The sequence below is a fragment of the Pan paniscus genome, chromosome 21, assembly GCF_029289425.2.
Source record: "Pan paniscus chromosome 21, NHGRI_mPanPan1-v2.0_pri, whole genome shotgun sequence".
Taxonomy (NCBI): domain Eukaryota; kingdom Metazoa; phylum Chordata; class Mammalia; order Primates; family Hominidae; genus Pan; species Pan paniscus.
The window spans coordinates 52,132,872-52,146,856 of NC_073270.2; the positions used below are offsets into that span (position 1 = coordinate 52,132,872).

The 13,985-nt window shown below is 46.6% G+C and overlaps 1 protein-coding gene and 1 long non-coding RNA gene across 5 annotated transcripts in view; one reads left to right on the forward strand and one right to left on the reverse strand.

Annotated features, from left to right (window-relative positions):
- The window catches only part of ELMO2 (engulfment and cell motility 2), a 40,642-nt gene extending 27,112 nt beyond the window's left edge, over positions 1 to 13,530 (reverse strand). For 2 of the 4 annotated variants that reach the window (XM_003826002.7, XM_008951398.6), the window contains exons 1-4: positions 13,401 to 13,530; positions 1,242 to 1,340; positions 886 to 926; positions 366 to 438 (exon numbers count right to left, since the gene is read on the reverse strand). In XM_003826002.7, coding sequence (XP_003826050.1) covers positions 366 to 438; positions 886 to 926; positions 1,242 to 1,319 — 192 coding nt within the window. In that variant the 5' untranslated portion in view covers positions 1,320 to 1,340; positions 13,401 to 13,530. Of the gene's footprint in view, positions 1 to 365; positions 439 to 885; positions 927 to 1,241; positions 1,370 to 13,400 lie in introns of those variants that run through there. The other 2 variants (XM_003826001.7, XM_034947552.1) reach the window with 2 other exon arrangements.
- Positions 1 to 13,985, forward strand: part of LOC129394904 (uncharacterized) — a 36,158-nt gene that overhangs the window by 16,900 nt on the left and 5,273 nt on the right. Inside the window, exon 4 of the long non-coding RNA XR_008622293.2 lies at positions 78 to 13,701. This is a non-coding gene — a long non-coding RNA (uncharacterized LOC129394904). The remainder of the gene's footprint in view (positions 1 to 77; positions 13,702 to 13,985) is intronic.

Below are 13,985 nucleotides of genomic sequence, written 5' to 3' on the forward strand. Positions count from 1 at the left end.
AAAAAAAGTAACTAAGATAAAATGTTAAAGTGGTACAAGCAAGTTGAATCAACAATAATGTTTTGTCTTTTTTACAGTAGATGTAACTGAGGCTCTTCAGTCGGGCCCTCTTCTCCTGCTTATTCATTGGCAAAGAGTTTCTAAGATCCTCCTCTAGCACCCTGGGCACTCAGGAAGTAAAAGCCACCTTTTTCTAGCCACTAGGGAAGAACAAGGGCTGGTGTTTCCCAGTCTGTCCGGAGAGTGACTCTTTACCCAACACATGGAAGCTACCTGGATGCTGAGTGAAGATAAATAGTGCCGTCTCCTTGGGTCGTTTACTTCCAAGCAAGGCCCATATTGATTTTGCCTCTCCCTGTACTAACCTGTTCGGTGATGTACAGCTGAGGACCATCTGCGTAACGGAGGGTATAATACTCTGGGTTTGGCAACGACCACCTATGCAAGAGAAAAACAGTATATCCCACTTGGCCACTCTCTTGTTCAGAAGCTGCTCATAAGTAATTTTCAAAAGAGTTGCTCAAGGGATTGGGTGGCCTATTTGGAATACAGCGGAAACAAAGCTTTAGGTTGTCATGTTGAAAAAATCATGGCCTCAGCCTTTTGTAAAGATGAGCACCACAATAGGAGGTGTGCAGAACTGAGGAGGGGTCTCAGATCCTACCTCAATAGGGCAATGCTAGACTTTAAGGAAAAAATTAAGAAGTATAAACGTCTTAGGGGTATGGTTGTCAACTGTACTTCCTTCCCAAGACAATGATTCCCAAGACCCCCATGCTGAGGACCTGCCTAACTGGAGATCCTTCCCAGAACTCCCCTCAAGGTGTGGGAGTGCTCTTTCAGTCGGAGCTGCCACTGTTGAAAACGGGGTCCATTTCAACCTACCCATCACAAACTTCCTTGATAATGGATGCCAGGGGCCGTTTCTGAAAGAGAGAGAGAGAAAGCCTTCAACAGCAGCAACATCCTACTCATGCCAAGGTTCTGACAAGAGGCCTGCCAAGCAGGGTCAAGCTGGGGCATGAGAATGAACTTCTTTCCTAACAGCTTTTGTTGAAGAGGAAGCCTCTCCCAAGCCATGGTGACCGACCTTCCCTAGGGTGGGCCAGGCCCAAAGCTTAGCCTTCCTGTTGCTCGTTCTTACTCTTGATGCCGGTGGTCCCCATCCCTCAAGATGTCCTCTGCCATGCACTCCCCAGGTGCCTTTCCTTGAACCAATGCTTCTCACTTCAGGAGCATACCTGGTCGATTTCAAGGAGCTGGGCGTTAGCACCTGGCCACTCAATGGCCACTTTGACAATGTCTGACGGTGGTGGCATCGTTCCCAATGGGCTCTAATTCTGCGAGACAAAAACACAGACACGGCTGCCTGGGGAGAAAGAATCAGAAAGGTAGAAAAAGAGTATTTCTTCATTTTTCACTCTTGTTACATGTTTTGAAGAGTCTGAAGACAGACACTGCATAAAGTAACACATGAAACTACTTGGTTTGAATTTTTCTAGATCATACCACAACTTCTGCTTAGGATTTTGTCTCTTGAGATTAAATCAGCAAGAAGAAATGGGACAAACTATCTATCATCCACAGATCAGCCAGTCCAAGATATGCCAATGTGGCACTTCAGTTTAAGAGTCAAGAAGACACAGTGGTAGAGGAATGTATTTACTGCAAATTCCTGTCTTGAGACCTTGGGAGGAGAGAAGCATATGCTCCGAGACAGATAAGAATAGACAGCCTTTTCTTGGTTGAGTGGTTAGCTGGAGGAGCCAGGCTACTTCTTTCTGCAGTCATCCTAGGAAGATCCCAGCGTCAGCAGGGCCCAGCTACATGCTCTCTTGCTTCCTCCCCACTCATCGATGCCACCCCTTTCCCCTCAAAGGACACAATGCAAAGCCTCCTCTGTGTGGGACGACATCAGAAAATGGGGAAGATAACTGGGACAGGAAATGCTATTTTCGTCCCTACTGCCAAGGGCAAGGGCGGCTGACAACTCAAGTGGAGAGAGGTAAGGATATCCTCACACAAGGGCCCCTCTTATAAGGACAAGGCTTTGCAAGTACCTCTGACCCCCTCCCCCACTTCTCTCCAAAATAAAGGAAAATAAATCATCCCGAGCAAGTCTGGAAGATGGGCCCATGTGACTGGTATCCTAGGCAACTCTGATAGCTTACTGGTATTCCAAGCAGTAACTAAAGCATTCTCTCTCCAAGGTCTGACGAAGGGAAGTCACTTGGCTGATGGATTATTTCAATGTATATTTACACTCCTTGCCTACAAGTTCAGGAGAGGCCTTAATGAAAAAGACCTTTCTGCATCCTCCAGGTTTAGCCATTCACCCACAATTCATGCCTCGCTAATGGGGACCACCTGCCTCTCCTGGCGTACAAAGCATAGCTGTCGCGAGGCTATTATGCATGTATGCTATCAATTTTTCAGCCCAAACACAGATGTCAGTTCTCACAGCCTGGTAAGTATAAACCTCTTAGATGAAAAGGAGTAAAAGTCCTGTCCCCCACAAGCCCATCGGCCTCAGAAAGAGGGATGCTTTCATGACCATTTCCTAGTCAGGATGGGATGCTTCAGAAGTCTACTGTCATAAAAAGCCAGCATTTCCAGAACACGACAATGTAAAGGAACTAGTTTTCCAAGTGCTTTCACTTATTTTATTGTGTCCTCCCAGCAGCCCCACGAATTAGGCAGAACAGGATTATCACCTCCATTTGAAGATGGCACAACTAAAGCTCAGTGTTTTGTTAAGTGCCCAAGGTCACCCAGCTAGTAAGTCATAACGGTTGACAGAACTTGGACTGGCTTCGGCCAATGCTTTCCCCTTTTCCTTTGAGCCAGCCTCAACTTCTGTCCACTGCAATTAAACGCAGCCTAAAGGGATTGAAGTGGGTTGGCCTTATGGCCCCCAAGGCTTCCATAACTTCTGCAGCTCATGGCAGAATTTTTCACATGTAATTTTTATGTGCCTAGACACACGACAAACCTCAGAAAAGAAACTGGCCCTATCTGCATAATTTCTGGGGAAAATGCTCTGCTCCAGTTACAGCAAGACAGGGAGTTCTTGTTCTAGGGGTGGCGCCATCAATCTCTGGATGCCTAGAGATGCATCCTTATCCTTATCGGCAAAGCTGCTGCAATTAGTAGACAGGACTGCACGGTTGTGAGGTCAATTTTAAAAACTGAGATAGAATTTACATACAATAAAATGCAGAGGGCTTAAGGGTACATATGTTTGTATATATAAATATACATCATATAAATATACACATGCATCTCCCTGTAACCAGCACTCAAAACGAGACACTGAACATTTTCATCACCCTAGAAAATTACTTCATACTTCCTCTTCCCGTCAATCCTTCCAGTCCTTTAAAGGGGAATTTCTGACTTATCATCATCCATGAGTTTTGCCTGGTTTTGTACTTCATATAAATGGAACTATACGATATGACTTTTTAGATCATTTGTTTAGTTTGGCTTCTTCTTATTTTTAAAATAAGCAGGCACAGAAGGTACAACAGAAAGAGCACTGGGCTGGGATAATTGTCCCTGCTGAAACAAGTGACTGGATTTAGAACCAAAGGCCTCAGGACCCAATCCTAGGTCTTTCACAATGTATACATGGCCCTTTAACCAAATCTCAGTTTTCTTCTATTGAAAGATGTGAGTGTAGAACTAAAGCATGTCTCAGGTGCCTTCTAAGTCTAAAAGTCCATGATTCTTAAGTGGAATTTTAAAAACCCAAGTGAGGATGCCCATTTTAAAGTCCTTACCAAATGAAGTTACACCCTTCCTTAATTTCGATGGTGCTGCTAAGAAACAAACCACATGATTTTTAACTCCTTTCTGAACGCTGTCTTTGGAGATTAAGCTAAAGCTCATTAGGTTATAGCTATTATTTTCTCTTGACCCCATATGACATATCCTAGATTGACTCTCTCTTTATTAAAGTTAGCCCTGAATGATTCTCGGCTGTTTAAAAATCCATATACATTTTAAAGCATGGAGATTTGCAACCACCAAACTATTTGAAAGATATTATTAATAAGCCCCCATTCTCAGTGACTCTGTCCTTCCCACAAAGCCCAGGCAGCCTCTCTGAACTGAATGACACTCTCCACAACCCTGCCATAGCTGATGGGACTAAAGTGAATACCCAACTTTAGCTGAACTATTCCAGTTCTTTCTCTTGAATTTAAAAGACAGAGACTGGCTGGGCGTGGTGGCTCATGTCTATAATCCCAGCACTTTGGGAGGCCAAGGTGGGTGGATTGCCTGAGGTCAGGAGTTTGAGACCACCCTGGCCAACATGGCAAAACCCCGTCTCTAGTAAAAATACAAAAAGTAGCCAGGCATGATGGTGGGCGCCTGTAATCCCAACTACTTGGGAGACTGAGGCAGGGAGGACAGCTTGAACCCGGGAGGCGGAGGTTTCAGTGAGCACAGATTGCACCATTACACTCCAGCCTGGGCGACGGAATGAGACTCCATCATAAATAAATACACACATACATACATACAAACAAATAAAAGACACAGACTAAGGGAACTGGGTGATAATGACCCTGGAGAAGTAAGATCATAGTAAGCTTCAGAGCAAATACCATGGCAAGCCAAAGATCCGCACGAGCCAAAGATATGGAGAATAAAAAACCAAGAGCCTTTCAGAGGAAGTGATTCTGCAGGAGGAATCCATAAATATCTAAATGAACTGAGGCCAGAAATCAGAAAGAGATGGAAAAGCCATTACCTGCTAACTTTCCAGATTATGTGGCTATTACTTCCTATGCTCGGGGTACCTGAAAGTCCACTGTATCCTGCCAATAAAACTCCTATAAATTAAGCTAGTCTATGTTTCTACTCATTGCAACTAATAAGCCTAAGACCACAGCTGCCCCCAAGCTCTGCAGGAACTCTAAAATGGAGGTCTGAGCAGACAGCAGCATCACTAGCATATGATGATGGTACTGGGTAAGCACTTAATTAACAATGGCTGAATTAATGAGAGCAAAACCCATGGGTTTGCTCTGGTTTGCTCTTACCCACTAGATAGGTCTGATTTGTTTGAAACAGATCGGTTATATGGTAACTTCATAGTAATCATATATCTAGTAGTAACGTACAGGTAGCCTCTTTATTTTTTTTTTTTTTTAATTTTTTTTAAAAGATGGAGTCTTGCTCTTGTCGCCCAGGCTGAAGTGCAATGGCATGATTTCAGCTCACTTCAACCTCTGTCTCCTGGGTTCAAGCGATTCTCCTGCCTCAGCTTCCTGAGTAGCTGGAATTACAGATACTCACCACCACGCCCAGCTAATTTTTGTATTTTTAGTAGAGACGGGGTTTCACCATGTTGGCCAGGCTGGTCTTGAACTCCTGACCTCAGGTGATCCATCTGCCTCGGCCTCTCAAAGTGCTGGGATTACAGGCGTGAGCCACTGTGCCCAGCCCAGGTAGCCTCTTTATAGTTGATTGCTCACTTCTATATCATTATTATAGTTGATGCTCATAAGAACTCTGAAAAACATTCCTATCTTACAGGTAAGGCAACTGAAGTTCAGACGGATTGACAAACTTGTTCTCCATGTACCTCTTTCTACACCTCCCTCCTAAAAGAAGGAAGGAAAGAAAAAAAATGAAGGGAGGGAAAAGAAATAAAACTAAATCAACCCAACACATCAGAACTGGGTCTCAAGCCTAGGTCTTAGGACTCCAAAGCCAGTTCTCATCACTCTATATAATACTTCCTTAGATGATGACATTAGCTAGCAATTACATAATGCTAAGGCACTATTTTAAGGGCTTTACATATATTAATTCATTTAATCCACACAGCAATGCTGTGTGGTATGTTATTATCCCCACCTTAGAGATAAGAAAATGGAGGCACAGAGGAGTTAAGTAGAAGGCTCAGTGTCACATAGCTAGCAAGTGGCACAGCCAGAATTTGATACCAGGTTGTCTGGTGTTGCTGGAAAGCCATGAGAAAGCAGGTGGCTCTGCACCTGACCCGCAGCAGGTGCTTTGTGGAGATTTCTGGTTTGTGTATCTGAAACCAAAGCACACTGAGGCTAAGAAACCTTCACAGCAAGAACTCACCATTGTAACAGAAGACAGCTCTCCACTGTCTACAGGTGGGCCACACTCCCTCGTGTGCTATTTGGTCCTTTACAATCTAGCCATCCTGGACGACGGGCTATTTCTATAAGGCAGGCCATGTTCTTTCAATTCTTCTGTACCTCTGCCCATTCTCTTCCTCCTACTGACTGTCAGAAGAGCTCCTATTCAAGCATCAGAGCCTAGTTCAGATGTTACCTCCTCCTTGTACTAGTCTTAGCTTTCTCTACTTTCCCTGGCAAAAGTAAATAGGATAGGGGCCTCTGTGTTCTCACAGCATCCTGTTCATACTTCCGTTAATGAGTACGATTTTGTCACACTCTATTACAGTTACATATTTACACATCTCCACTAGCTCCTCCTCCAGAACAGGTATAACTCTGCAGTCTCATAACCTAGCACAGCACTTGGTGTCCAGTGAAGGCTCAGTAAGCACCTGTGTCTGCTTAAACCCAATGGCTCTGATTTCTTCCACTCCTGTGAACCAGGCTGGCTCCAAACAGACAGGGACAGGCATGAACTGTGCAGGCTGTCTGGTGTTCCCTCTGCGTCCCAATACCCTCTAACTACACAGTATTTCCATTGTTTAACGGTTTGTTTTGGCTGGGCGCAGTGGCTCACACCTGTAATCCCAATGCTTTGGGAGGTCAAGGCAGGAGGATCACTTCAGGCCAGGAGTTCGAGACATTTCTCTACAAAAAATAAAAATTAGCTGGGCATGGTGGCGTGTGCCTGTAGTCCCTAGCTACTCAGGAGGCTGAGGCAGGAGAGTTGCTTGAGCCCAGGAGTTCGAGGCTGCAGTGAACTATGATCATGTCACTGAACTCTAGCCTGGGTGACAAAGTGAGATCCTGTCTCTATTAAAAAATAAAAATAAAATAAAAAACTGTTGTTTTCATATCAAACATTAGAATAAGTCTTACTGAAAAATCAGGGTTAGCACCCCTAACTCTAGTTGAAAGAAAGAGGAAAACATCCCTCTGCTTTTCTCCCTATCGAAAAGAAACATCAGGAGATAGGAGACTAGAAATAATTCTGTTCTCCAGATAATATTCCCAGGATAAAGGATCTCCTTATAGGGAACCCTTCCAGCACGTGTTTGCTTACTCCCTTCATTTTCATTCTAGAAAGGAAGTGGAAATTAGGTCAAAGGAATTCAGTAACATTGCAAAATTCTCAGGGTTATAAATAGCCTCTTGCTCCGCCACTCAGCAGTACTGTAGCTCAATTGCAAACCACCAGCATAAGGGAGCTGTAGTTCCATATCCAGGCCCAGAGGGCCCCTTCCGGATTAAACAACTCTCCACCCTTCTACCTTCCACTCCTCTTTAAGCATTACAGATATAAGGATGATTTGGAAAACTCAAAATGCTACAAAACAGGAGACAGGCACACACTGACCTGATGACAATTTTACTATAAGTCATAAGAATGAAAGGCCAGTTTTTCAAACACAGAGCTGGGAAAAGTAGAGAAAAATAGGAACATTAGTGTCTCCAATGGAGCAGTCTCTAAGTGGCTTCTAGAAGGTGTGCTTATAAAATCAGCACTGTTACAGAAGCCCCATGGAGCTTTATCAATCACCCATGCAGTGACTGCTGCTTCACGGAGCTGGATTCTGAGAGCAGGGTTGGAAACCGAATCTTAAGGAATGAAGTGAAAGATGATCTCCTCCTATCAGTAAGGAATTTGGGATGAAGAATGCCAGGTTTCCAGCTCCCCTCCTTCCCCCTATTCCTTTAAGGATAAGAACGGATGTGTACTTTTTGTTCAGTTATTTGGCTTTTGATTTGGTGAAGGAGGCATGGGTAAGTTTGGTTTATGTTTCCTGCAACAGAATGCAACCTCATCAAGAAGGCAAGTTGGAGTCACGCCCTTTCTAATCGAGAACACAATCTCTATAAAGGCTTCCCCCTCTGAAATCTTCTCATCTGAGAAGTGATTCAACTTCCCTTAGTTCAGTCCACTGAATGACGATCAGACTCTGAGGTACAGAAAAGGGAGGATTTGACTGGCAGAGATTAAGGTTCTTATGTTTACTGCTGGAAGCCCTGGGAAGGACCACCATACCAACAGCAGCTGAGGTTTCCCCTTTTTGTTGAAGTATGTTAGACACAGGACTCATTCACACATGGTTAAAAGCCACAAACTTACATAGAGGCAAAGGTGTGGTGAGAAGGGGTGTGGGGGCAGGGGAACTATTTGGGTTTCTTCATCTTGATTCCTGCTGTAAGAATGGCCTGGGTCTTCTCTTATCCTGCACAGACACCTTCTGTAGTGTTCCTATACTTAAAGAACAGTGCTTAAGTAAGCTCCTTAGCAGAGCATTCAACTTACTCCAGTTCCACCGTGGCTCTGTGGTGGAACTGGCTTTCAGATTCGCTTTTGCAGATGCCATGTTCTCACCAGACCACCTGTTCCCTGAAAAACCATGCTCTTCTGAGTCTGTATGTTTGCTTGTGCTATTATTTCCTCTTCCTTGTCCAGCTGGCAAACTTCTACTCAACCTTCAAGGCCCAGCTAAGATAATCACTCTTCTATGTGGCTTTCCTAATCCTCTCACCTCAGGGAAAATTAATTGCAGCCTCATCTGTGATCCCAGTCTTCTGTACATACCTTCATGATCCTACTGATTTATAATTCTCTATGTGCAGTCTCTTCCCTGGCTACAATAGGTGTGATGTGCATACCAGCAGCGGCAGTATCCCTGGGAGCCCAGACCCACCCAATCAGAATCTGCCTTCAAACAAGATCCTGAGGTGGTTCAAGTGCACGTTCAAGTCTGGGACATAGGCTCTAGATCAGATAAAGTCCGAGAAACAGTGGTTCTCAACTCTGGTTGTGCACCATCAACACACACCCTAGGTCATTTATAAACTCTCAGATGCTCAGGGTTGACCCACAGCTCCAGGTGAGTTGACAACCTGAGGGCAAGGACTCATGAAGCCTAAGTCTATTCCCCCATCTACTCTTCCCCCAGTTTGCAGCACACTGCCTGCCACATAGCTGTGTCCATAGAATTCCACAGGAAAATTCCCTCCAGGGTGCCTCCAGACCTAGATGCCTTTAGAAGAGAGTGAAAACACTACTGACTGAGGATTATTAATTGCCTAGAACTTTCCAAATCCCTAACCACAATGACTGAAGAGATGAATTTACAAAAAGTCAGTGTTTACAAACCACTTACCTCAGTTTTTGGAAATGAGAGGAAACAGAAACTGAGATGGAAAATACAGATGACCTTCAGAATTAAACTTTAGAAAACTGTGATTGCACAAGGAGATGGAGCTTGGGTAGGGAGGGAGTGTGGTGTGCTGGGAAGAGTCCTGGGTTACGACTAAAATCTCGGGCTGTGAACTCCTTCAATACCGACCATAACAGCACAGCATTGTTCTCAGCGTAAAATCAGGCCAAGCCCTTTCATTACATAAATAAGGGAACTGAAGTCCAGAGAAGCTGGCAAGGCCATGCCACCAGTTAGGGACAAAAGAAGGCGTAGGCCCCCACTTCTGGTTTAGTCCTCCTCCTGCAGCACAGCTTTGCCACAAACACAAGCCTTTCTGGACCTCAGGTCCTGATCTACATGGGGGGCTGGACTAGATGTTTTTGAGCTTTCTTCCAACTTTGGCCTTCTAGTGAGGAAGTGTAGCTTAACAAGTTAGGAGCTGTGTTCTGGAGTGGGAAAGGCCTGAACTTGGATCTTAGCACTAACGATTTTCTTACCTGTAAAATGGGGATTAGCATCAACTCTACCCCGTAAAGCTGTTGTGAGCATCAAGTGGGATAATAAAGCACTAAGCATAATAGCAGAATTCTAACCGTGTGAACCTGAAGAAACTGCAAAAGCTCTGAAACCACGTTTCCCCAACACAGTAAGCCCTACCTGCTAGGCAGGTATGTTGTGTATTGTTGACAAAATAAGAGAGCATATGTGAAGGCAGTCCGGGAGGAAAGTCAATACAAAAGGCAAAGCATTTGTTGGTGTTCCACTATTATTATTACTATTTCCCAGTGGAAGAACTTTGGAAAATGTTATGATCAGTTCCAAAGCAGCAGCTAATACAATGCCTGGCAAATAAGAAGTGCTCAACAAATATTTTCTAGTGACTCACATGAAACCAGCATAGCATGCCTAATAGGGTTATAAATTCAAATGTCTTGGGCAGCCAAGCAGGTAAGTAAATAAAACAAGCAGCCTCCATGTAGGGTCTGTAACACTGCAAAGTACCACCTTGCCTAGAGGAGTTTAAATCCAACATTTTTAAAAACACATCATGCAGCTTGGCCAAGACAGCCACTTTGCAGCCTCTAGCCCATACTGATTCTGGCTCTTCATTACACCTCATGATGCCTTGCATACCATCTAGTCATTTTATGTGATCCAGTCTTGTCTTTGCAAGTATACCTGAAGCATCCTGAAGATGAAGGCTATGACATACACTGCCCAATCACCAAAAATGGCTTACAACAGTGCTGGTCACGTGGTAGATACTCAGTGAGCAATTGCTGAACTGGGGCTGTAGGCCGGGCGCCATGGCTCATGCCTGTAATCTCAGAACTTTGGGAGGCTGAGGTGGGCGGGTCACTTGAGATCAGGAGTTCAATACCGCCTGGCCAACATGGTGAAACCCCGTCTCTACTAAAAATACAAAAATCAGCCGGGCACGGTGGCAGGCGCCTGTAATCCCAGCCGCTCAGGAGGCTGAGGCACAAGAATCGCTTGAACGCGGGAGGTGGAGGTTGCAGTGAGCCGAGATGGCACCAATGCACTCCAGCCTGGGCGACAAGAGTAAAACTCCATCTCAAAAAAAAAAAAAGAAAAGCCAGGCTATAAACTCAAGCCTAGTATTCTCAGCATCTCTGAGATGCTGCATGGTATGTGTTTTTTTCTATCCAGGTCCTGGGACCAGACTTAGTCCAGGCTGGGCCGAGGTATGGTGACCAGGTCAAAGGACTTGCCTTGCAGGCTTTTCTTCAACTGCATCAAATATGCTTCTTGCTGGGCCACCTTGGCAGGTGGTACTGCTACATCTGGACACATTATCTGAGCACAGAACAAGCTAGAATATGCTGTACACTGAAGTTTTTAAAGAAGATTGGTCCTGACTTCCTGTACCCTCAAACTTCCTTTGCACCTCCTAGAGTCCGCATCAGATATATAGAAAGACCAGACTGAAGATGAACAGATAGGGCTCCTAATCTCACCTCCTCCACTTACAAACTCTAGAATTATCCCTGGCAGGCAACCTCTTTTAGAAGCTTCACTATCGATATCAGTAAAGTGCAGATAACAACAGTTATCTCAAAAGACTCTAGAGGGTATACAAAGTGTGTGACACTGTACAGCCCAATACCACAATCCCTGGCCATAGGTGGTTACTAACCACTTGAAAAGTGGCACAGGCTGCCCTCTGTGTAAAATACAAACCAGGTTTCAAAAACTTAGTACAAAAAGCAAGAACGTAAAATATCCCATTAATAATGTTTTAATATTGATTATGTTATAATAATATAATTTTGGAATATATTGTGTTAAATATATTACTAAAATAATTTCAGCTGTTCCATTTTTTAATGTGGCTACTAGAAAATTTAAAATTATATCTATAGCTCACATTACATTTCTATTAGACAGCAGCATCACTCTAGCATAGAGCCTGGCACACAAAAAGCATTCCAAATGTCAGTTTCATTCCCCTGCAGGTAGGACATCAGTGACCACGATTCACATCCCCTTCCTCTTGCCAAATTCAAACCCTGCATCTATTTATTTGGTAAATATTTATATTGCCTGGCCCTGTGTGAGATGCTAGAGATGCTACATGAAGCAAAACCGACACTATCTTCTTCGTGGACCTTACAATCTGGTGGGATGGACAGAGAAATATCAATACTTTTGTAAATAAATGTAAAACTGCAGTTGTGCAAGTATTGTTAAGGACAAGTACCCAGGGTGATAAAAGTGGGGTACTGGTCGAAAAGGCAGGGACAGGGATGCCTCCCCTGCAGAAGTGATGCTTAAGCGGAGATCTGAAGGATGAAGAAGAGTTTACAAGACTAAGCCAGGGGAGGAAGAGCAGACCAGGGAGGAGGAATACTAAATAAAAAGCCCCAAGGAAGGCAGGAGCTTGGGATGTAGAAGGAACAGAAAGAGGCCAGTGTGTGGAGAGCACTGAGCAAGCGGACGGACGAGTAGACAGACTTGGGAGAGGTCAGCGGGACCAGATCTCCAGGGCCTGAGTGAGGTTCTGGATCTGACCCTACAAAGGGGTGGGACGCCGGGCCAGTTTCATGCCCTAAGTATCCAGATCTGCTCTGCATTTCTCGGCTGGGCGCGGTGGCTCACGCCTGTAATCCCAGCACTCTGGGAGGCCGAGACACGCGGATCACTTGAGGTCAGGAGTTCGAGACCACCCTAACACGGTGAAACCCCGTCTCTACTAAAAATACAAAAATTAGCTGGGCGTGGTGGCAGGCGCCCGTAATCCCAGCTACCCGGGAGGCTGAGGCAGGAGAAGAGCTGGAACCTGGGAGGCGGAGGTTGCAGTGAGCCGAGATCGCGCCATTGCACTCCAGCCTGGGCGGCAGAGCGAGACTCCGTCTCGGAAAGGTTTCAAAAAAAAAAAAAAAAAAAGGTAAGGTTTCTCTGGGCACGGTGCAAGGCCGACAGGAGAAGGGCCCCGTGCCTGCGCAGGGCAGACCACTTAAGACACTGCAACTGCCCAGGCAGGAAGCGAGAGGGGCCTGAACTGAAGGGTGAGCGCAGGAGGTGGAAAGTACATGCACCGGGGTGCTACTGAGCCAGCAGGATCCACGGGGCGGACTGGTGGACGCGGGCAGCCGGGTCCAGGTTGAGCATGACCCCGGGCTTTCAACTCGTGCGGGCCCGCCCCGAGCGCTCTCCGGCTTCTTCCCAGCCCTCTCCTTGCCGCCCCTCCCCGATCTTCCCACCCAACGCCTCCCTCCTTCTCCCTCCGACCGCTGCCCAGCCCAGCCCCCGCGCCTGACTGCCTGGCCCGCCCTCTTCCGCCACGCGACGCCCCTTCTGGGTCCAGGACCCGGTCTCTCCTCCCTTCCTAAGGCCCCGGCAGGGCCGCCACCCCTCGGGGGCCTGACGAACCGGCGCGGTCCAGCCCAGGCCCGCCCTCTCAGCCCCTCAGCCTCCGGAGCAGACGCTAGTCGCAACGCTCGGCCCGGCCTCTCTTCCCTGCGTCTTTCGGGCCGGGCCCCTCTCCACCGCCTGCCGCGCCCCGGCCCCCAGGGCGCCCCTCACTCACCAGGGCGCAGACCTAGGCCCAGCTCCCGCTCCCGGGTCTCCGCTCGGCGGCTCCTCCAGCCTCCGCCCGCCCCGCCTTCTTGGGACCCCGCCCCGCACAGGCCGGGCCCGGCTTCTATTGCTCCGACTCGCCGTCACGCCGAACTCTCTTTCTTCAATTAGGTTGCTTGTCTGTCACTCAAGAAGGGGCGGGCACAGCTGCCGGTAGAGGGGAAAAACGCCGGCCGTCCCCGCCCCCCTAGTGGAGGCCTCTTAAAGAAACAGGACGCCTTTCCCCTGCGGGCTACAGGGTCTGAAGGAAGGTAATTTCCCAGCTAACCCAAGAGGCAGCTTTCTTTTTCCCCCAAACTTTTTTTTTCTTTTTGGTATGCAGTCCTAGAGTGAAGGAAAAGGCTTTTGTTCGCTGTGTCAAATCATAGGTTGTGAGCTCTAAGCGGGCCTCTGGTGGCACTCCGCCCTGTGCCCAGCGGGCACTTACCGCACACTCAACAGTGGGGATAGCTGTGGTTTGGGGAACTGAGTGGGAGGTGACAGTCGTGTCAGAGGCTGTGAGCAACCGCGCTGCTCACCACCGAGTTGGAGCTAA